This window comes from Orycteropus afer, unplaced genomic scaffold (assembly GCF_000298275.1).
Source record: "Orycteropus afer afer isolate SDZICR_OR568_19922 unplaced genomic scaffold, OryAfe1.0 scaffold00007, whole genome shotgun sequence".
NCBI lineage: Eukaryota > Metazoa > Chordata > Mammalia > Tubulidentata > Orycteropodidae > Orycteropus > Orycteropus afer.
In genome coordinates this window covers 22,973,616-22,998,958 of record NW_006921594.1, presented here as the reverse complement: position 1 = coordinate 22,998,958, position 25,343 = coordinate 22,973,616, and the positions used below count along the sequence as shown (strand labels likewise).

The following is a 25,343-nucleotide window of genomic DNA, read 5'->3' as shown; positions in this document are numbered from 1 at the left end:
GGGTTTGAACCACCAGCCTTCTGGTGAGCAGTCAAGTGCCTTAGGCACTATACTACCAAAACTCCTAATAACAGGAACTAGAAAGCTATAAAATTATAACTGGATAAAAGATAATTAAGGAGCTCTGGTAGCATAGTGGCTAAGGCACTTAACTGCTAACCAGAAGGCTGGCAGTTCAAACCCACCAACCAGCCACTCCTCGGAAGGAAGGGTGAGCAATCTATTTCCATAGTGATACTGCCTCAGAAACCCAAAGAGGGGTCACTATGAGTCGAGTCCGACTGATGGCACACAGCAACAAGAAAAGACAATATGGGGAGACAAAGGTGGGATTTCTAAAAACAAGGTTTAGCAGGGATAGGTGGATAACTTATAAGTGGAGTTACATGATTGGTTAAGGCCATATGGCCAACAATTTATTAGAGGATGGTCACGGGACAGTGATAGGACAGGTTTTTTCTGGTAATCTGTTTAGTAAAATTGCTTCCTCCATCTTATCTGTTTCTGGGGGTCTACTATAAAGATTTATTGATAAATGCTGAGCGATCACATCTTGAATAGGTGGTGATATCCTGCACCTTCCAGACCTCCAAAGAAAAGGAATGCCTCCTTTAGCGTCTATGAGCAACATCAATGTTAGGTCTCATTCAAGTTTAGAGGAATTGCTATTAGAAAACGCAGCTTTAAAATTCAACATGGATTCTAGACTCAGGTGTAGACCTTAAAATGAAGTTAAAGCTCTGCTTTTAGACCATTCTGTTTACACACGCCAAACATCTCAATTTTAAACTCTCATGCAGCCATAAACTGTCTTTATATTGAGAACTCTTCACTAGCATAATTATCTTTCTAACAAACTTGTCAGTGATCATGCTGTGCATATTCCCAGATTTTTTTTTTTTTTTTTTACTGGCACCTCAGCACCCCACCAAAATCCTCCTTATTGATTCCAAAAACTTCTAATCATCCTTTGGATCTTCTGCCTCAGGGTTTCTACACAAGCTCTGTCCACTCCCTAGAAAATGCTTGTCTCTTTATTTTTTATTATTAACTCATAGTCCTCCTTCAGGTCACAACTTGAATACCTTTTCCCTGCAGAAGTTTTTTTTTCTGATCCACAGTCAAAGCAGCTTTGTTTAAATACTGATTCTGTCTTTTACTATACTTTTTTACCATGATTATTAGTTTCTTGTTTATAGTGGCTCAACCAGACTGCAGGAGAATTGATGCATTTGAATTGTGGTGCTGATAAAAATTATTGAATGTACCATTGACAGCTAGATAAAAAGAACAGGTCTATCTTGGCAGAGATACAGCCAGAATGCTCTTTAGAAGCCAGAATGGCCAGACTTCATCTCTCATACTTGGTCATGTTGTCAGAATAGACCAGTCTCTGGGGAAGGATATCATGTTTGGTGAAGTAGAGAGAGGGTCAGCAAAAAGGGGAAAGACCCTCAATGAGATGGATTGACACAGTGACTGTGACAACAGGCTCAAGCGTGGCAACCATTGTGAGGATGGCAAAGGACTGGGGCATGTTTCATTCTGTTGTACATAGGGTTGCTATGAGTTGAAACCAACTCAACAGCACCTAACAACGATGACTAGTATTTGTTGAATGAAGCAATAAGGTCAAGCACTTTCGTCTAAGATTTCCATGTTATTTTCAGGAAGACTTAATCTTCCTTCTTTAATGTTCTTTCTGCTCTATCATCATTTCCTAAGTGATCTTCCTGTACTACAATTGTTTGTGTAGCTATCTCGAGTCCAGACTGTCCACGTTGAGGGGAGAGACCAAGTTTCTTCATCCTTTTACCTAGGCTCTGCTCATTAATTATCTATTGATGCACTGAACATATATATGACCCAAATTGTAGTTTTATTGTGTGGAGGGCTAGCTATGTTATACATAAACATATGACTTACGTTATAGTGAACTGTGATGTAGAGTCAGAGGACTTCATGGGTGTGAGATGGGACAAGCGATCTCACCATCACATAGGATTTCCTACTCATTTTGCTATATTCAAGTCTGCTGACTAGAAGTCCCCCACTGGAAGCTCACAATGTATCTGAAGTTTTACTGAAAGCATGGACAAAAAGAGAGTGTAAATTTTGTGGCAGCCAAGTGTTAAATGCTGCTATAAGAACCTTTTCATCTGATGGTTCAGGTGTGGTCAATCCAGTTGGGATTCTATTTTATTCTCTCAGCTCTGCCACTTTGCTAGCATGATAGCACACCCATCTCAGCTCCTCTCCCTTGCCTACTGCACATACACTGGTCTTAGGTATTGTCTTAATGCCCTTAAATTTCTATGCCCACCACCAGGGGCATCAGCTATCAATATTTTAAAGTATTTCCTGTGAATACACATTAACAATTGTTTTCTTATTGAGTATAACCTGCTTTTAAAACTTAAAAATGAAAAAAAAAAAAAATTTTCCATACCTTACACATTCTTCATAAACAATTGTTACTGAAAAAACCAAACTCACTGCCATTGAGTCCATTCTGACTCATAACAACCCTCACTGGGTTTCTGAGGCGGTAAAACTTTTTGAAAGTAGATTGCCCAGTCTTCCTTCTGCAGAGTGGCTGGTGGGTTTGAACTGCCAACTTACTGGTTAGCAGTCAAATACCTTTGTCACTACACTACCAGATCTCCTTAAACAATTGTTATGACAGCATAAAATTGTATTTAGTAGAGATACACTAATTTACATCATTTTCTAATTGTTGTATACTTTAATTATTCCCCTCCCCTTTTAAAATTATTTTTGCTTTTCTGTTTTTGGTTGTTATGTTAGCCTCTTTGGACCTTGAACACCCTGCTCCAAAACAGCTTTTTCAGAAGTATTAAGGGCTCTAGAGAGGAGGTGTCAGGTGAAGTGTTTCCTCTTCCACAAGTTTATCTCTCTAGTTTCAATTCAAGTGGACACTCAAGTGGAGACTGAGGCCTTCCTGACTGTATGAATGCATTGATAGCACCACCTCAGCTCATCCATCCTGCCCTCCTACAGCTTAGCAGTTAGTTCAGATTTAGTTCTACTTCCAGAAGTTACTTCCTTTGACTTCAGGAGCTACAAGACATCCACAATGTGTCATATATGTATACTATCTGTATTCTGAGGTAGAATGTGGTCACCACTTCCCATAAAAGGAGCTGAAGATTGCCACCTAAAGTCTTTAAAGTCTCTTTTCTTGTCTCCCAAATGAATTTAGGGGAAAGGAAGGTAGGATTCAGAATTCTCTAGCTGATAGAACCACAAATGGAACATGCTTTTAGTGTACATGTGGGAAGTCATTTTATTCTTTTTCTTTTTTTTTTGGTTTAGCTTCATTTTTTCAGAAAGACACAGCTTTATTACTGTGGCTTTATTTCTAAGGTAGACTTTTAAAAGAACCCCCTCCACCCATCGGATTTATAGTGATATTAGGATTACATTGACTTTACAGATATTCTATAATAATGGATAATCCTTGTAAACTGAAAAAGTAATTATTTTCATAGACATTTTTATTGCTGCAGGGAACATTAGAGATCGTTCTGCTTACCAAATAATCTCATTCTTTTTATTTTGTAGATGAGGGACCTGAGATTTAGTGCACTGGTGGTGGAGGCAGTGAGAGGGAGGTCAGGAGGCATGTCAAGCCCGTATCAGCAAACAATGGAGCTGGAAATTCAGGCTGTGTTGGCAAACTCCAAAGCTGGAGGGTTTTGTAGTTTGTTTCTATTGTAATAACGATAAATTGTTATCCTGATTTTTTGAAAATTTGCTGGCATTTTGTTTTTTTCATTTTGTTGCTTTGTGCTCATAATTTTTAATCCACCAAAATTTAAAGATCATAAAACTCAATGTAGCAGAAAAAGGGATGGAATTTGAGTGATCATGGAACTTTCTTTCATATTCAGAGTCAGTGTCTACTGCAAAACTATCTGTAAGATAGGGTGGGTCTTAGCAAGTCACACGTTGAAGCTGCCTCACCAGCCTCCCTTCCTTTCTCCCTGTGGCATAAGATAACTTCAAGTGATATTCTAGGCAGCCTTCAAGAAAAGAGAAAAGTACAATTGGAAATGAGCACTTATCAGCAGACTGGAGGCCTGACCTAATCTACAGGATCAAGGAAGCTTTTATAAATCAGTGTAACTTAAATTACCTTTAAACTACAGCTTGAGTTAATAGTAGGAGTGAGAAAAAGGCAAGACTAATCTTGTATGCAGGGGAAATAATTTGTACAAAGTCCTGAGGCCAAAAGGAGTGAGGCAAGTTTGAAATTGTGAAAGGGAGGCCAGAGGGGTGATAACACAAATAAAATAGGAAAATAGTGATGAGACAGACTTCTAGTTAGGTAATCTGGAGCCAGATCATGGAAGGCCTTAAAGGCCGTGTTAGGAAGTTTTGTCCAAAAAGTGATGGAAAGCCAGTCAAGACAATTAAGAGGAGTGAGCTCAAACATAGAATGCCTTGAGAACACTAGTGATGACTATGCAAGGAAAATGGGCATAAACTGGAGTTGCCTGGGACAAATCAGGATGATAGGCCTTCTTAAGGGGTTTTCCTTAAAGCGTCCTGCTTATTTGCTAATCTTCCTTCCCAGGAAGTGAGAACTGCTTCCCTCACTCTTTCTTTCATTCATTTCGCATTTTGCTTCCATTTAGTTCATCTTTCCCACCCACCAAAGAATAGAAAAAAATGGAACTTTCTACCTTCTGCCTGAAGCTATGTCTGACTCTTGGTTCCCATTTCGTGGAATGAGAACAGCATCCCTGAGATTAAAAAAAAAAAAAAAAATCCAGAGGCTGAAGCATTTCTTATACTGCAGAGAGTCATATGCAGGGCAAAAACATTGTAGGAACCCAATAAATGTTGAATTTCTCTGTATAATTAGAAAATCAGGAGATGATCTAATTCCATTCATGGATTAAGGAACAGACTTGTTTGAACCCCAGCTCTAGCATCTTCCACTCATTATTACTGTGTGACCTCAGTTAGATTCCTCACGTTTGCTGAATCTTCATATCTATATGTGTGAAATAGGAATGATATTAGAGCTAACAAAAAGACTTTGAGAATTAAATGAAATCATTTTATAAAGCACCAAGAAAAGTTCCTATTAATGGTAAACCCACAATACGTAGCTCTTGCCGGTAGTTATGAGCAAATGTGGTTGTTAGCAACATGCCTTTGGCCTTTCTGACTTGGGAATTGGGAATATTTGTCATTCAGTGTGCTGAAGTGTCACTGCTCTTGTCTTCATCTGCCTGTTATTCTTTAAGGGATGAGGGAAGTCCAGTATCTAACTCAATTTCAAAACTGTGAGCCTAAGGGAATTTAAAAAAAAAAAAAAAATGAAACCATGAATGGATAATTTAAGACCACAAGTTACTTAAAATTCTTCTGAGAGAACACATTCTGGAGAGGAAATTATCTTGTCAGTAGCATTATCTCTGAAGTCAAATGTATTCTAAGGATTTACTTTGAAATTGGTGGATACTCATTTTGCCTGAGGGAGAGCTGAAGTCCAGATGAATAAAATGTCAGGGTGGCTATCCCAACAATTGAGAGAATGTCAGGTGAAAGCTCTAATTGTCATGGGGGCTTGGTTTCTTCATAACTGTGTCTTCTCATTCCAAACAAGTGCATAAACAGTGATAAGGGCTCAATAAATATGTATTGAATAAATTAATAACACATTTGAAATCAAAATAGACCCATTGCCTTTGAGTCAATTCCTACTCATAGTGACCCCATAAAACAGAGTAGAACTGTCTCATAGGATTTCCAAGGCTGTAACCTTTGTAGGAGCAGACTGCCACATCTTTCTCCTGCAGAGTGGCTGGTAGGTTTGAACAATGTGAACTTTCTGTTAGCAGTCAAGCACTCTAACCACTGCACCACCAACCAAAAAACAAACTCACTGCCATCAAGTTGATCCTGACTCATAGTGAGTCCCATTGGGTTTTCAAGGTGGTAAATCTTTACATTCCACAGAGCTGCTGGTGGGTTTGAACTGCCAACATATTGGTGGGTTTGAATAGCCAACCTTCTGGTGGGTTTGAACAGCAAAACTTCTGGTGGATTTGAACAGCCAACCTTCTTGTTAGCAGTCAAATGACTTAGGCACTGTGCCACCAGAGTTCCTTAATAGCATATGGACTTTAAAATGAGTCGCCACTGCAAATGCTTCCAAAAAGAGAGACTCCTGGGAATTAATTTTCAACCAACTCATGTTTTGCTAATATCTGAATTTCATAAGAGGCCAAAGATAATATAGTATAGTGATTTGAGTGGATAACTTCCCCAATTGTGTAGTTTAACAGGTTCCTTCTACTTCCAAGGCTGTAATCTTTACAGAAGCAGACTACCTCATGTTTCATTTGCATAATGGCTGGTGGGTTTTAACTGCCACCTTTTGATTATCAGCAAGTGCTTAACCAGTGTCTTACCAGCTCTCCTTTGTTGTGGCTGTTAGGTGTTGTTGAGTCAGTTCTGACTCCTAGATACCTTAGGTACAAAAGAAGAAACACTGCCCAGTCCTGAGCCATCCTCACAATCCTTTCTGTGCTTGAGCCCATTGTTGCAGCCACTGTGTCAATCCATCTCCTTGAGGGTCTTCCCCTTTTTTTCTGACTCTCTACTTTACCAAGCATGATATCCTCCTCTTGACAGCATGACCAAAGTAGGTGAGATGAAGTCTGGTCATTCTTGCTTCTAAGAAGTGAGAGGGCTCCTTAGAAGCTTATATTACTAGGATTTATATTTTGGGGAAATCTTTTGTTCTTGCAGACTTGGTTAAATTCTTAAAACTCACAGTGTTTTATTTTCATTACAAAGAAAAGTCCAGGTGAATACACGAATTTCAGTGAGCATTTGGTGTTGCAAATTTTTCCTCAGAGAGTGTGAAAGCATTACAGTAATTTTCCATCATGGAGTTTTACAATAATGTGATTTAGAATAGAATCCTGCAATAGAAGTTTTCTTTTTTGTAAAATGATGCTTCCCAGATTTTCAGAGGGTCTCAGAGAGCTATGCTGCCCATTGTGGGACCGCTGCATTTTCCAGTATCACATATTTTTAGCCAAGGTCCTCTTCAATCATGAGACATCTCCTGAGGTACAACACAACCAGCTGTGCCTCTAGTGCTGTAGAAAGGATGACATCAGAATTAAGACATAAGAAATGTAGGACAGTGCCACTCTGACTTGTTTAGAAGAGGAACCAGTAACTGGTTTCCCTTTAATGACTGTGGCTATATGATTAAATCTGTTTCTTTCTTTCACTCTGAGAAAATCATTAAATCATTCATTGACTTAAGTTGGATCTACATTAAGCCAAAATGATGGATTCTTGGGTCGTTTTTTTTTAGAGATAAAATTCTTGTGCTTTGAACTTATTTTTCTCAAAAACAATTTATTTTTTCTTTTTTGCCCAAGCCCCAAATTTCAATTATTACTACTAGCAGCAATTTAGGAGCTCTGGTAGCATAGTGCCTAAGGCACTTGACTGCTAACCGGAAGGCTGGCAGTTCAAACCCACCAGCCACTCCTCGGAAGGAAGGTTGGGCATTCCTACTTCCATAGTGATACTGCCTCGGAAACCCAAGGAGGGGTCGCTATGAGTCGGGGGCCGACTCAACGGCAAATAACAACAACAGCAGCAATTTAAATAGTTTTTAAACAAAATAGTGTGGGCTTCTACCTTAACAACCAACGTCTCTTCTAAAGTAAATGTTTCTCCGCCAAGAGCTGTCAACTGTCAATGAGCTACAGGTAATTAAATTTGAAGATAGATTTATGACTCAAAGAAATAGATAAAATCCTCAGACCAGGAAGATGTTAAGTTGAGGCAGTTACTGCTCCCTCCTGTATTTGAAAGAATGCAAGAAATCAATGACTTTCTAACGAAACAGGTAGAGAAGAGAACTCCATTGTTACTTCCAAGCAAACTTCAGTTGAAACTATTTACCCAGATAAGCTCATTCTCTTAGTTTCATTTCAATATAGATTAGGAAAAGAACAGTATTTTCTAGAAACTCCTGAACTACACAAAGCATAATTGAAAGGTAGGAAGATGGGGCCTGTGGGTGTCAACCACAAAGCACACACACTATGAATGAAGATGCCTAAAAAAAAAAAAAAAAGCCAGCGAGGATTTCTTTTTCTTTTTTAAAAAAATCCCATATAACAGAAGTAGTCCAGTGATGGAGAACTTCCAGAATTAGTTCAGTGTCTCCTCTCATGATTTTACCTCTCATATTTCTTCAAATGTATTTTTTCTGGCTTCCTAATGATTTCTTCCATATAAAAAATCCTATGTTTTAATGTTGTTGTATGGACAGTACATCACAGATTATGTTCTTTAAGATCATGCATTAGTAATTTTATAGACTTAAAATTAAAAAGTAGTGAAAAATATTTCTACTATACCTATATCCATATGTCTTGTATATCAATGATCAAACTTAACAACTCTAATACTAGCAGTAACAATAATAATACTTTGAATGTATTGACAAGTTCTCTGTCACTCTTAAATTGTCCCAGGTATTGTTATAATTGATTTTTATAGGAATTCTCAGTAGAAGGTACTATTCTTGTTTATAAATGAGGAAATTAAGGCACAATATCTTGTTCAATGTCACAAGCAGTTTGCACCAGGGACTAAATTCATAACCCCTACAATATTTTCATGGTATTTTCAGATTACTGGATAAAATGATCTTATGGTAGGCTTTCTGAACTTGTGTACTCAGAAAACAAATAAAAATTGTGACTTCTCTATCTTCTAATATGGGATGTGACCCAAGAGTTCACAGAATGTAGTTCATGGCTTCCCAAAAACATAATTTTCAATTTTGGTTTGAGTCACGGTGTAGCCCCACCAGAATTTCTAGAAACAATTATAAATTAACTCTTAAAAATTTAAAAATGGTTCAGCACTGAAATAGTAATTCCAGAAAGCTGAGTCTTTCAGAGTTTGACACTATTTCAAGATCATAATCAAAATTGAAAAGAAATCTTGAACCACTTGAATGGAAAAGTCTTAAATTCTGCAAAGGCACATTTTGACTAGGAAGAAAATTGAATCTGCCATAATGATTATCAATCTCTTTTATTGTCATGAAACATTCATTGTCCTCAAAGGTCAGCTTCCCAGACATATATTCAATGTGAAAAAAGTGAATGAACATGAGTCGTTGAATAACGAGGTACAGATTTTCCTCTTTGATACAGGCATAGGTATACTGTCATTTAAACAGCATTGCCTTCTAAATGACATTGGCTGGAAAAGGTGATTTATTTTCCAGTAATTTATAGAAAATATATTAGACTAGTTAGAAATATTCTGTGGAATAAAGAAGATATTCAGAATAGAAAATAACAATCATAAAATGATGAATTTGTTGAGTCCGAGAATGAAACATTAGTAGAGGGTCAGCGAAAAAGAGAAAACTCTCAATGAGATGGATTGACATAGTGGCTGCCACACTGGGCTCAAACACAGCAACGATCATGAAGATAGCACAGAACATTTCATTCTATTGTACAACCACTATGCATCCAACCAACTCGAGGGAACTTAACAACAACAGCAGCAAAGTGGTTAGGAAGACATTTACCCATGAAGGAAGGTTGGGCAATCTCCTTCCATAGTGATACCATCTTGGAAACCCAAGGAGGGGTCGCTATGAATCGCGTCTAACTCCACGGCACATAACAACAATTACTTTTGTCCAGACTGTTCACTATCCTTTGTTTGGTTAACCCTTAATTAGCTTTTGAGCTGATGACATCCAGTAATAAAACTGATTTGAGGTTTTCAGATGTGAATAGTTTACAATCATACAGTATAATCATAAACATTATCACTGTGTTTATTCATTCGATTTATCTAAACAGAGGCAATGAATAAAAAATTTCACTAATATAACTAATCTTCTAATTAATTTATTATTGTAGGGGGAAATTTTTCTTGACTTTTTTTGTAACTATTTCTCTAAGATTTTGCTTTAAAAATAATAGAATCATGGGGCCAATATGCTCTGTCCTCACTTGTGCCGTTCATTATTTCAGAACTGCGGGAAACAAAGACCTCTGAATATTTCAGCCTATCCCACCACCCTTTAGACTACAGGATATTATTAATGGATGAAGATCAGGACCGGATATATGTGGGCAGCAAAGATCATATCCTTTCCTTGAATATTAACAATATAAGTCAAGAACCTTTGAGTGTAAGTTTATCATTTTTATGAATGCAATGTTGATCTTACTGATGTGTGTGTGTGTGTGTGTCAGATGTGTGTGTGTGTGTCAGAGTAGAACTGTGCTCTGTAGAATTTTTTTGGTGGTTGATTTTTCAGAAGTAGATTACCAGGCCTTTCTTCTAAGACACCTCTGAGGAGATTCAAAGCTACAACTTTTGGTTATCATCCAAACATACTAATTGTTTGTGCCACCCCTTATATGTATATGCATGTGTGTGTGTGTGTGTGTGTGTAGGAGTTCTGATGGTGTAGTGCCTAAGGCATTAGTCTGCTAACCAGAAGGCTGGAGGTTCAAACCCACCAGCCTCTCGTTGGAAGGAAGACTGGGCAATCTACTTCTGTAGAGATAATGGCTTGGAAATCCAAGGAAGCGTCCCCATGAGTCAGAACTGACTTGACAGTAGTGAGTTTGGTTTTTGGTTTGGTTTATATATACATACATGTGTGTGTGTGTGTGTGTATGGAACACTGGTGGCATAGTCCTTAAGGCAATTGACTTCTAACCAGAAGGCTGGAGGTTCAAACCCACCAGCCACTCTTTGGCAGGGAGATTGGGCAATCTATTTCCATAGTGATACCGCCTCGGAAACTCAAGGAGGGGTTGCCGACTCCATGGCAGTGAGTTTGTCTTTTTATTCATATATATATATATATATATATATATATATATATGTATTTGTGTATATACATATATATAAAACTTGTTCCCATAAAGCCAATTCCAGCGCATGGTTACCCAAGTGTGTCAGAGTAGAACTGTGCTCTGTAGAGTTTTTCAGTGGTTGATTTTCATAAGTAAATAGCCAGGCCTTTCTTCCAAAGCTCCTCTGGGTGGGCTTGAGTCTCCAAGCTTCCCGTTAGCAGCTGTGTGTTAACCTTTGCACCACCTGTGGCCTCCATGTGTATATACAGAAAGGGAAAAATGGGAACACAGAGTACAGCAAGGCAGAATGGGCAGAAAAAAGGAGGACTTGAAAGGAGCACAGTTGTTAAATATACTGTTATCTTAACAAGTGTGGCCCACACTTATCATTTTATTGCACAACGAGGTTCATTGGAGTAAAGAAATATAAATAATTATCCATTTATTACAATGAAGAGACTTCTGCAATTACTGTTTTAACAACAAACAATAGATGAACAATAAGACAATCATTACTGCCAGACTTGACCCAAGTGTCAGTGACTTAGAAGGCTAGCACAGTATTTCTTAGAGGAAATCTCTTAGTTATCACCAAGTTATTTTAGCTAGAATTGTCTAGGGATGCATTTTAAGTAAATCTGACTTGTTCAGCTGTGTGGTTTCACAAAAATAATATTAAACCTAGATAGCAATATAAATGTAAATTCATTATGACATAGGCAGTGGGGAAAAGTGTACTATCAGTCAAAAGGTGGAAAATATGCACTGCAGAGTGCACATATCCATTAGGGATAACATCATTTTAGCATTATACAATTAATACATTGCACATATTATTGAATTACTTGTTAAAGAAAAATTAGATGAGGGATTAAAATAGTTAAAATCTTCATTAGCTTGAGTTCATAAAACTAAATGCAAATGTAAGTATAAATAGACCTGAAAAAAAATCTATTAGCAGTGAATGAAGAGCATTGAGCTGTATATATCTGGGTGAGATTATGCAACTTTATTTTCCTTTCTGAGCAGGTTTTCTGGCCAGCATCTACAATCAAAGTCGAAGAGTGCAAAATGGCTGGCAAAGATCCCACAGTGAGTTTTTAAGAGAAATAATATTAATAATAGTAATAAACTTAAATATTTGGTCTTTGAATCAATGTCTCTTGAGTGTAGCCAAGAGTGAGACAAAGGGTGCTGGTGTTTTAAATCCTCTGCTGGACACATGGTAAAAATGAAAATGCAAAGAGATTGGAACTCTCATACCATCTGCAACTTTGGAATTCCTGACCGGGTAAAAATTTTCCTGCCTTGCTTTCATTATTGCATGCTGACACTTTTCATGATGGATTTCAGTAATAACTCCTGCTCCAAGTGGATCCAACCTACAGAATTCTCAGCAGGCTTCTGAAATAATGATAATGCAAATGTCTGGAGCAGCTCCCAGATACCATGTGGACTTCTCCAAAGAAAGATTCGTTGCAAAACAGTAGTGGTTAGCCCACACATTCCAGAGGCATAAATCACTCTTGCTGAACCATTGTTAATTAAAAATAACCAAGAAAAGAGCAATCAGGACAGATAGACATATCAGTAAATATTCAGTGTGTAACACTTTTACAATTTGTTTCCCTTTAGGAAGGATTCAATATTAAGAATCAAAGAAAAAAAAAATCAGTATTGATTTCTACAAGTGATCTGCTGAAACTGACATATTATTCTTGAATATTTTAAAAGAAATACATTGAACATATCTTTAATGTTCACATGTAATTTCATGTTTATAATAAAATTGATATGTTACTTTATCTTTTTATCTCAAGTCATAAGAAAATAAAGTCATGGAAATAAGTATAAAATGTTCCACTCCTTCACAAATAATTTGGTAAAGAGATTCTTCTGTTCATCATTCATTCATTCATTCACTCAACAAATATTTATTGTGCACTGATTACATGTCTGGCATGGTGCTAGTTGCTAGGGACTTAATTAGTCCAAAATAGACAGTTGTGGCTCTCACTAACTTTGTTGTCTTGTTTGAGAGGTCAACTTTATCAAATGAGTGTGGACATATATGCTTTGCAACAATGAGACTAAACTAGAAGAAAGGGGTATCAAAACTAAGAAATGCAAACACACACACACAGGCTGAGGACTGAGTTGGTAACGTATTTGCCTCAACTTACTATCAAGCTGTGCAGTAGAGGCAAGAAACATTGATTGCAGGAGTGAATGCTGTACACTGAGCCTGGGCAGTGAGTCTTTCACAGGTTTACCTGGTTAGCTAAACAGAGCAAAAGACTAATCCTTGGTGGGAGAGGGGGTGAAAATGTGGGAATTAAACTTTTATTTTCATCTGCTCTGAATAATCCCAAGTGCAAGGTACTGAAAAGGTCTGGGTCACAGTCGGGCCATGGAAAGCCTTTGGGTCTCACTGGGGGGACATTTTTGGCAAAAGAGCTCATCAGGACTGACTCAGCTTTGGGTCTCACTTTTTCAATTTTATTATTCACCTTACAGGATAGGTTTTAAAATGTGGAAGGAACAATGTTGAGGAGATGTATTTCCCCTTTAAGGGATCTGTTAGACCACAGTCTGGAGGGAAAAATACATAAAAATGTGGAAGAAACCTTCAAAAGAATACATTACAGTTGCCTTCTAGCGAGCCAATAGTAGAATGAAGTATAATGTACCAGAGAAGACTTTTTCTCCCCTGAAGCTATTATTTCAGTAATTGTGCATGAAGTGAACTATTTTATTTCATTCTTGAATGTAGATTTTTTCCCATGGATGTGTATCAGATTATGTCTTGCCTTTTGCCACAATAATATCCTGTGGCTATAATTACTGAATATGATTGTCCTTTGTTCAAAAAGATTTGCATTTCATATTCATGGAAACTGCCACAGAGAGAATGCGTAGGATTTAAATACTTTTACACATCTTTTTCCAAAAATCGTTGTTGACTTTCTGGAGAATCTTGGCCAAGTATTTTGACTTCTTACTCCTTTTGGCAAAATAGAAACTCTCTGGCATTTACCTTATGACAATTAAAGGTCATTAGATAGAATTTCCAAAACAATCTTCCATTTCCGCGTAGTTCTGTCAGGTTCTAATGTCATGCGTAGATGCCGTCAATGGCTGCCAGTTAGTGTACGCAGGGGAAAAGCTAGAGGAGAGCTCTGTTCTAGGTATTCTTAGGTCTCAGCTGGACAGGTTTTGTTTGTCCACCCAATATTGCTGAGTCTTGGGAAATAACCAAATTACTTTTTTCAAATACACATTCTGTCTATGCAGGGAAGAGAGTGTTTTGAAGAAATCCATCTCACTTCTTAAATGTGAGACATTTACAGAGCATATGCTCTTTAATTAGTCTCCAAGAAAAAGGCCAGTGATAGAAAAATGATTCCAAACACATCCTTAGCATTTTCGGATGAGAACTATGTTAGCTAGGTAGTGCTGCTGTTAACAGAATTACCACAAGTGGTGGCTTTAACAAACACACTTATTTTTCCATTGTTTAGGAGGTTAGAAGTCAGAATTCAGAGTGCTGGCTCTCTGTTTGGTTCTAGAGTAATTTCTTCTCTTTTTACCTTCTATTCCTTGATTCCTTGGTGACCTTCATGTGGCCTGGAATCCCATCTTCCCCTATCTCTGCTTGCTTCTCCATGCCACATCAGCTTCATTTGTATACCAAAGGTGATTGGTTTAAAAAATACCCTGCACTGATATTGCCTTATAAACATAATAAAGAAAATGTAGTGCCTAAGACATTTGATTGCTAACAAGAAGGCTGTCAGTTCAAACCCACCAGCCACTTCTCAGAAGGAAGGGTGGGCAATCTACCTCCATAGTGATACTGCCTCGAGGACCCATGGAGGGGTCATTGTGAGTTGGATCCTACTCCATGTCAGTGCATTGCGTTTGTGCGTTGTATTGTCAAATGGGATTGCATCCACAAGTATAGGGGTTAGAATTTACAACACATACTTTTTGGGGACACAATTCAATCCATAACAACATTTTATATTATACTTCTTAACGAAAACAACAATTTAAGAATCCCCTAATTTAGATACCATAAATTACTAAAGTGGCCTAATTACTTAATATGTCACTGACAAAAGAATAGCAACTGAAATTTTTAATTTGTTCAATTTATTTAATTATTGTGGTGAATCTACAGGTGAATAAGATGGACTTCCTACCTTTAAGAGTTTTCACATTATGGCATGGATGATGAGACATATATGTAGTTTTTTATCAAACAATAGTGTCCAGCTGTTAATGGAGCAGGTGAAACACTGTTCTAAGTGCTTTAGTTTAATCCTCATAATAATGCTACAAGGTGGAGAAAAGATTGAAGTTGTCAAGAATTCCATTTTATTTAGAACTAAAATCAAAACCCATAGAAGCAACACTAAAGAAATCAAATGATGTATTGCAGTGGGCAAATCTGCTGCAAAGACCTCTGTAAAGTGTTAAAGAGCAAAGATGTCACTTTGAAGATGAAGGTGCACTTGAACTTGAGCCATGGTATTTTCAATAGCCTCATAGGCATGTGAGAGCCAAACAATGAATAAGGAAGACAGAAGAGGAACTAATGCATTGAATTTTGGTGTTGGTGAAGAATATAGAATGTACCATGGACTGCTAGAAGAATAAACAAATGCCTTGCAGAGAGTGCAGCTGGAATGTTTCTTAGAAGCAAGAATGCCTGGACATCATTGCTCATACTTTGGTTATGTTGTCAGAAGGGACCAGTCCCTGAAGAAGGATACCATGCTTGGTAAAATAGAGAGGCAGTGAAAAATGGGAAGACCTTCAGTGAGAGGGATTGATGATTGGCTACAATGATGTGCTCAAGCATGGCAATGATTGTGAGGATGGTGCAGGGCTGAGCATCAGCTTATTCTGCTGCACATGGAGTCATTAGGAGTCAAAACTAACTCAGCAACATTGTTCTGGTTACCTAGTATCTCTCTGACAAGAATATACCACAAATGGGATGGCTTGAAGAAACAGAAGTTTATTCTCTACAGTTTGGAGGCTTTATGTCTGAGTTCAAAGTGCCAGGCTCTAGGGGCTGGGTGAAAGCCCCTCAACCCTGGGCTTCAGCTCTGCTTCCTTCTCCCAGACCACTGGGCTGGAGGCTTTTCTTCACTTAGCTGCTGGCTGCTGAGGCTGACAAGCCCAAGGTTGACAAGTAAAAAGGCATAGTCCTGATGTTACCAAACCACATGGCAGGTCATTCATTCAAGTCCATTCAGAGTCCCAAGGTTGGCAGAGCATGGCAGGCTGCTGAGCAACGACCTGGCTACATGCAGGGTTCAAGCATGCCATTAGCCAGAGACCATTCCCCAAGGCTTCTTCTTATATACAGGAAGCAGACCACATCCCTAAGGCAGCTCCTCAGCTTCTCATAGTAGATTCCACCATGGAGTTGATTATCAGTCTCATCATGGGGAATAGTACATCCAGCTGCCCAGCCACTCAACCAGTCCTAGCCAAGTTGACACACAAACCAAACTACCACAAGAACCTAGCAACAACAACAGCATTTTTAAGAGAAGAAATGAAAACACTAAGAGGGTGAGTAACTTACCTAACACTGCACTGGCCTTTTACCTGCATCCTAATTAAAGGACACTTGCTCTATAATTGTCTTATATTTATACTCTCCTTCCTTGCATACACAGAACAGCTGTTTGCAAGAATTAATTTGGCTGTTATTTCCCAGAAGGGAACAATATCAACTGGAAAAACAACTTGTACAACTGAGACCTAAAAGTATATAGCCCAGAGTTTGCAGTAGCGATTTCCTTCTGTATAGCAGTTGGCGGAATTTAAAAAATATTTTTGAATGATATTTAAACATGAAAAAACAATGGGAAAATATAGCTGATGTCAAGTCTTGTGTAAACTTTCCCCATGTTTTGTTCAATGACATTGGAATCCAAATGAGGCATACGTTTTCCCTCTTGCAGCCTTTGGTGCGTGCTGCATATGACTCTCCTCTCTTTCAATTATCTCATTTTCTACTACCTTTTTAACCTGTGAATCGTCCACTCACCCTTTCAGGTCACAGCGCAGGTGTCACTTCCCTGGAGAACCTTCTCTTTTCTTCTGGGAATGGGCTAAGAACTCTCCCTCATTGTATACCTGAAACATTCTAGCACTTTAGAAAATTCCAAGTCTCTCTTCACTGATTGTAAACCCTGTGTAGCATCATTATCCCCGTTACTCAGTCCTGGACATTGCACATAGTGAGCACTTTATATAATTCTTGACTGAATGAACCAGATCTAAATAGTTGGAGTTGGAAGCAAGAAAATTTGGGGATGTGATCCAAGTGTCTGTCAGAAGCTGGGAGTAGAACAGAGTGGATGATGGGTTTATTAATATTTGTGGATTAATATAATGTCTATATCAAATCCTTATAGGAAACAATAGAAGTAAATTTTGGATAACTTAATTTTTTTCTGCTTTCAAATATACTAATCATCTTTTACTAAAAAAATAATGTGGAGAACTTTAAAATCTGTACTGGTATAATAATTGAAGAAAAATGAAACTATCAAGTATCTTAGTTTTATAGATTTTTACATGAAGTTTTAACTAGAATTAAAAAATGTAAGCAGTTAATTTATGAGATATAACTCATTAGAATTTAAAATTTGGTCCCAGATACTAAAATACCATAACACTAAAATAAACTAAAGGAGCTCTGGTAGTGTAGTGCCTAAGGCAGTTGACAGCTAATCGGAAGGCTGACAGTTCAAACCCACCAGGCACTCCTCGGAAGGAAGGTTGGACAATCTACTTTCATAGTGATACCACCTCGGAAACCCAAGGAGGGGTCACTATGAGTCAGGTTTGACTCGATGGCAAATAACAACCAAAACAACAACGTAATAATAAACTACGGTTTGTAAAAAAAAAAAAATCATTACCACAATCATTATACATTATACAGTGAATTTTCTGCCTTAATTAAAAATATGTAACATACTTACCATTCTTTCTCTGCTGCTATGTCTTCACATTCCTATATGATTCACTTATTTCTAAACATTAATATTTTATTCATACCCTAAATAAATTGAACTTAAACAATAGCACATGCTGTTTAACGTATATCCAGGTAGGTGGAGTTTAATGAATATACTAAGTAAGCACTGTAAATGATCATTGAAAAACAAACAGAAATGTATTTGTATATATATGTGTGTGTGGTGTACATGTGTGTGTATAATAAACTCCATTTATTAATTGTAGAATATCAGTAGTTTACTTTTATTGTTTCTGTAACCAGATAATCTTAAACTACTGGAAATTATATATATTCCTTAGGATTAACTTTATCAAAATATTTTTATTTACTCCTCAGACCAAAGAGGTATTATAGACCAAGACAATTAAAAAATAATACAGAGATACTTTTCCTTTGCATAGTATGAACCAAGAAAAATAAAAGATTTTGAAGCTTTATTCACATATGAATTTATTCACAGAGCATTTTTTAAGTTATACCTGTTTTTATATTATAAAACTAATGCATATTCTATACAGAAATTTTAGAAAGCCTGGAAAAGCATCTATAAAACAATGGAAGTCAATCTCTTCTTAGTTCTGTGACCCTGAGGACTTTGAAAATCAGTTACCTTATCTGTGAAATGGGCATACTCGTAGTACCTACCTTATCAGGTTGTTAAGAAACCAAAAACAACAGCAACTATAACAACAAAAAAATGAAAGTCTATTCAGTCTAATAGTGACCAAATAGGAAAAAGTAAAACTACTCCATATAGTTTCCAAAGCTATTTATCTTTATGGAAGCAGACTACATCTTTCTCCCACAGAGCAGCTGGTGAGTTCAAACTCTGACCTTTTAAGTAGAAGCCCAGTGCTTTAACCACTGTACCACTAGAGTTCCTCAAGTTGTTAAGAGAATTAATATTTTCAGAGTGCTCTGAGGAGTCCATAATACAGTAAATGCTGTATAACTGTTAAGTAATAATTGTACTACTCAAATTGTACTCTTAATTTTTGATATAGCCTTCCAGGATTTCATGATATAGATGTATATATGAATGAGAATAAACCTGATGGCATACAACAATATATGTATATATAAAATAAAAATATTATGATATCCTACTTTATGTTAATAGCCTGAATTTACACTTAACGTATTACTAGGAAAATAGTTTTGAAAGGGCATTAAACAGTATAATCCAGATTATTTATTCATGCTGAAGTTTCCACCACTAGCTTTCATTCATTCCCTCAGTTTTTTTTTCATAGATATCTACTATGATCAGGACCTGTGCTAAGCCCTATGCAGGTGTGGTGCAGTGAATTACTTGGTATGGCTCTTCTAGCCATGGTCTTTGTGACTCCCATCAGATGAGTAGGTAGAAATATGTAAATGTGGTATGTGTTGTGACCCACCAGGGAGACTGGATAGCTTGTTGTTGTTGTTATGTGCCATGGAGTCGGACCCGACTCATAGCGAGCCCTCCATGGGTTTCCGAGGCAGTATCAGTACAGAAGTAGTTTGCCCAACCTTCCTTCCGAGAAGTGGCTGGTGGGTTTGAACTGCCAGCCTTCTGGTTAGCTGTCAAGTACCTTAGGCACTACACTATCAGAAGTCCTTGTTAGTAATGTGAATAAAATACATGGCAGCATCTTGGGGTTGGACTATGAAAATAAAGTGTATGAAACCCTGATGTGGGTGAGGATTGGTCAGTTCTGCCATCTTGTTAGACTTAAAATAAGCCATCCCAGAGTGGAAATGGGAGATCTCACTACCATCAAGACAAAAAGCCTGGACTGGAGTGCATCCTTGGGTCCACAATCAATCCTTTCACCAAGCCTATGGCAGAGAGACAGCAGCAACAGAGGCAACAGAATTAAGAGACCAGTGCGAGAAAGAGTGGTGGGCTTGCTTAGGAGAGGGGTGTGCCTTGGTGCACCTATCATCAGAGCTAAAAGAGCTTTGTAACACTTGCCCAAGTAGGGCAGAGGCCAGGCTAAGAGGTGAAGGGCCAAAGAGAGGCATGCCTATGGGCATGCAGGGGGAGGCTGTCCTGATCAGAGAATGATATCCTGAACAATTCTGAACCTAATTGTAACCTGTTACTTCCTTAGTAAAACCCATAATTGTGAGTATTATCTGTGAGTTCCATGTAGCCACTGCAATAAATTATCAAACCCAGCAGAGCAGTGAGTGCCATGGGAGTGACAGTTGATGTGAGAATTGGTAAAAAGTTTGGAGGGTGGTGGCATGTCTGACTTCCACCTCATAGGTATCAGCCTTAGGCTGCTAATGGTGATTTATTCCCCGTCATGAAGTTAGAGGAGGAAGCCGCCCCCATGTCCTTTTTGTAGCAAGACAAATGCCCTGTTCATTTCAGAGGGTTTGTGCTGAGAATTGTAATAGGCATTACAACGAAAGAATCTTAATAGCTGACACTAGTGTGTGTTTATTATGCACCAGATACTATTCCAATGCTTTATTAATATATTCCTCTCAACAAATACTCTCATTGCCATCTTACAGATAAAAAGACTGAAACTCAGTGAGGCTAAGAACTGTTTCAAGGCCACACATGTAGCAAAAGGTGGATCCAGGGTTTGAACCCAGGTCATCTGGCTCTGACATCTCCATGCTCAAATCTACCTCTAGTCTATCTGCAGACTGTGGCATAAAAGTCCAACTCTAAATTCCTTTTGTTCTCATTTCCCAATAATCCTCTATCCATGCCAGGCATGTTTACCAAGTCATTCCTGCATGCTCATGTCTCTGTGTTGCTCATACTCTTTCTTCTGTTGGAACGTTCTTTCCTTCCCCCTTGGCCTCTCATAATTTCTAGCTTCTTCCTCAAGACCTAGTTCAAATGACTCCTCTCACATCTTCACACACAGATAGCATTACCTAGCGTCCCTTCCTTCCTTCTATAATCCTTTAGGAAAGAAAACTATAGCCCGAATATAGCACCTACCACAGCCTGATGGATCACGTCCTTCCTGTTCTGAAAGCAGCAATTGAGTCTTTGCATGCCAGTGTGTCTAGCACCACACACAGTGCCTTACATAGACTGTGAGCTCAGTAAATATTAGCTGGATGGAACTGACACCATTGCCATGGTCCAGGTTAAAAATAATGACAAAAACTAAAGCTGGTTCAATGGACCTGGAAAGAAGCTAGATAATGATTTCAAATAATTAACTCAGGCCACTTGCTTTTCCTTTTGCTTTCTTGTGGACGTAGCATCAGACATTGTGGGAGTCTGCCTTATTGCTAGTGAGTCCCTTCCTACAGATTAGCTGGTTTGTGGCATAGCCATGGTTCAAGTCCTAGTTCGTAGACATTGTTGTCTATTTTATTCACTATGAATACCCAAGGGGCTAGACTATTGCCTGGCATAAGGTAGATACCAAATATTTGTTGAGTGACTCTTTCCAGTAAGATTCTTGTGATTACTGGTGACTTCATTCTTTTTCTAAAGTAACATCAAGTCTTAATCTTTGCTTTGGTACTTCCAGAAATTAGATGAGTATTCTGGAATTACCTTTTAAAGTACATCCATAATGTGTCAATGGCGTAGGATTACACATTACACTATGATGTTACCTTATTGTTGCCTATCATCCAGAATCTGAAATTATAACATAAATAGCATTGAGTTATTAACTGAGTATTTCCCTGTTCTCTTAGCATGGCTGTGGGAACTTCGTCCGTGTAATTCAGGCTTTCAACCGCACTCATCTGTATGTTTGTGGGAGTGGTGCTTTCAGTCCAGTCTGTACTTATTTGAACAGAGGGAGGAGATCAGAGGTAAGTGATTTTTAGTTTTCATGTTAGTGGCAAAAATTTTAAAAAAACTCTTTAAAAGTTTTTAGAGTAAAAACTTAGAAATGCAGTCAATATCCATAAAAATATTTCAAGACTTTTTTTGTGTTACATATGGTTCTTGTCTCTCAAGTTAATGAAAGTATAGCTGTTTGTCTTTGATTTAAAAAAAAAATATACAGAGATTTCTGAATGGAAAAGCTGTTAAAAATAAAGAAAAGGAAAATGTTTCGATTTTCTGATTACTTTAAGTAGAAAGCATGGATAATATTTTCTGCAATGTGAAAAATAGTCTTTCTTAAACTTACAGTCTAAGATCTATCTTAATTAAGTTCTTACTTGTTTCTCAAAGTTGGTAAGCCCTTCTGAGCTACATGACTGTACAATGTGAATAATGGAGGATGCCAAGTGCCTTAGTTGAAAATATGTTGATATAATTAATTAACCACATTTTCTTTTCAGACCAGCCTCAGACAGTACTAGGTCATGCTAGCCTTGTTCTTATATTTTAAAATGATATGGGACAGGGTGAACCAAAAATTAGCTAAAGACTAGTTGAATACATAGGAAGCCTTAGTGGTACAGTGATAAGCACTTGGCTGCTAACAATAGGTGAGTGGTTGGAACCCACCAGCCACTCCACAGAGGAAGGGTTACAGCCTTGGAAACTCCACTGGGGCAGTTCTACCCTTTCACAATAAACTTGGTTTTTCAGTCAATATAACTCACATGTAGTCAAATATATGGATGTTTGAGCTTTACCTGTGATATTTAAGACTATGTTTATCCCATTCCACACCTGTTGACATAGGAAACTATGAATAGACAAAAAGAATTTTCCCAACTTCTTTTAGACAAATACGTTGTTTGACTTAACATAATTATTTTTCAACTGAATGGATTTAAATTATCTTAATTGGGTTTCATTATGCAACTAAATTCTAGAAAGTCCAGTTCTTCAAGAATGATGTAATCCAATTTTAAAGAACAGAATTGTGGAAAGGATTAAATAAAGCCTCTGATATACCCTATAAAGTTTACTTTCCTTTCAACAAGAATTAATTGACTTTAGAACTAATATCATTGAACAATGATTCTTTCTGTATTATTTTATTATTTACTTACTGTTTTTCAGATATGTAATTTAACATGTGTAACATTTGGTAAATTAAAAATGATTTAAAAAGAACTGAGAGATAACAATTTGACTCCAGTTTGAGTCAGTTCCAAATGTGGTTCAAGATGATAGGAAATATTAAAATGCTTAAAGGAAAAGTGAAGCTATGCTTCTTGGAAGAATACAGTTGACTGCATTGAGCTTGTCATGAGAACCACATGCCTGTGATCAATTGATTAAATAAACAGCTACCTCAGACGTCTGCAATCTGTCAGAGACTCTACTGAAGGCTGTGCAGTCACCGTGCAGGCCAACAATAGCAGAGCAGTTTTCAGAGCAAAGATTTCAAATAAAATCATTTTCCCATGCACAAACTGCCCCCCTATGCACTTCAAGGTTTAATTGGAAAGCCTGTCCAAACTACAATCTCCTTTGGAACAACAGCATGAAATGTATTTTTAATGACTTTGCTAAATATGAACTACTTTAGTCTCAGTTCAAAAGATATGTTTCAAAGGAAAGCATTTCCATTAATTGATATAATCCATCTAAATACTATGTGAACAAATTAAGAGCCAATTTTGAAATGAAGACTGTTATGAATTTTTAAACTTTATATATTTTATATGTAGTCAAAAGGCTTTACCATAATGTTACCGTTATATGTCTGTAGTATATAAAACTACATTTAAATGTAGACCTGCACAATTTTATCAACATTTAATGTTTAGATTAGGAGCCCTGTTGGAACAGTGGTTAAGCACTTGGCTGATAACCTAAAGGTTCATAGTTCGAATCCACCAGCCACTCTTTGGGAGAAAATGTGACATCTACTTCTGTAAAGACATACAGTCTTAGAAACCCTGTGGATAATTCTCTGTCCTATAGAGTCACCATGCATTGGAAGTGACTTGACAGCAATGGTGTGGTTTTTTTGGTTTAGTGTTTATATGTGTATTAATTCTCTTTCAGTTTAGGCTAAAAGGTCCTCTGGGATAAAATGACCACATTATGAGGCAGAAATTTGAATTTTAAGAGAATTATTCTTCTTAATTCCTAACATTTCTTTGTAGTGACCTGGGGTAGTACTTACTGCTAACACCACACAGAATTTTTTTATCTATTTGAAATCAATCCAAAAGTGAACCAGGTTAAGCTAGCGCATACATGAATTATTTAATTTTACTTCTATCCAACACCTTTCATATGCTCATATTCATTGTAATTAATTTGACTTTAGAGCATAGCTTATGATCCCATTTCACTTTTGGAACATTACACATTTCATTATACCCTATGATTTTGGTATTATTTTGAGAGACTAATTCAAAATCTTTCTATAGCATTTCAGTAGTGACTATCCAAAAGAGCAATCCCTCACAGACAGCCAGACACTGTGGGAGAGAGATCCAATGGATCTACTCAGGACCATGGTACTGGGGCACTACAGACTCAATTGGCACAACAAAATACATAAAAATCTTGTTCCTCATCCTACATTGGTGAGTAGCAACTGGGGTCTTAAAAACTTTCAAGAGGCCATCTGAGATGCAGCTAATGTTCTCCTATCATTGGAAGTAAAGAAGAGTGCAAAAAAAAAACAAAAGCATTTGGAAGCAATCAGCCCTAGGACATGATGGACCTCAAGACCAGAAGAACTAGATGGTGCCTGGCTACCAATGTCAACCACTCAGGAAAGGATCAAAACTGAAGATTCTGGATAAAGTGGGAGGGAAAAATGTGGACAAAATCCAAAAACACAATAATGACCAGAACTACTGATCACATGGAGTCTGGTGGGACCCCCAATACTATGGCCCTAGGATACATTTTGGGCCTGGAATAAAACTCACTCCCAGGGCCTGGCTCTCAGGACAATAGTAAACAAGATGTACAAGCACACCACTCAAACCAGGGCAACACACCCACAAACTCTACGCAGATGCATCCTTTGGAGCAATCGACCTCCGGGTATCAGAGGGGTAACATTCACACAGAGGAAATGTGGGACACACAGGAGTCCATAATTATGAGGGGTATGGGGAGTGGTGGTTACTGGGTAGTGAGGGGAGGAGACTGGTTTAGGGTTGGGGGTGGTAAATGGGGAGTGAAACTAAATGTACATGAAATGTTGAATGTAAAACAAACTCTGTAAACTTGCAACTAAAGCACAGTAAAAATAATAATAATAATAATGTGCACTGTACAAGGGACATGATGACCAAAAAATGTTTAAATATATAATATTTATATATTATGTTGTTGCTGTTGTTGTTGTTATGTGCCATCGAGTCGGCCCCAACTCACAGCAACCCCTCCTTGGGTTTCCAAGGCAGTATCACTACGGAAGTAGATTGCCCAACCTTACTTCCGAGGAGTGACTGATGGGTTTGAACCACCAGCCTTCTGGTTAGCCTTAGACATTATGCTACCAGAGCTCCCTATGTATTACGTAATA

The 25,343-nt window shown here is 37.6% G+C and overlaps 1 protein-coding gene across 1 annotated transcript in view; it reads left to right on the top strand.

Annotated features, from left to right (window-relative positions):
* SEMA3C (semaphorin 3C) overlaps positions 1-25,343 on the top strand; it is a 210,462-nt gene that overhangs the window by 111,984 nt on the left and 73,135 nt on the right. Inside the window, exons 2-4 of the mRNA XM_007944851.2 lie at positions 10,077-10,237; positions 11,943-12,005; positions 21,634-21,753. Coding sequence (XP_007943042.1) covers positions 10,077-10,237; positions 11,943-12,005; positions 21,634-21,753 — 344 coding nt within the window. The remainder of the gene's footprint in view (positions 1-10,076; positions 10,238-11,942; positions 12,006-21,633; positions 21,754-25,343) is intronic.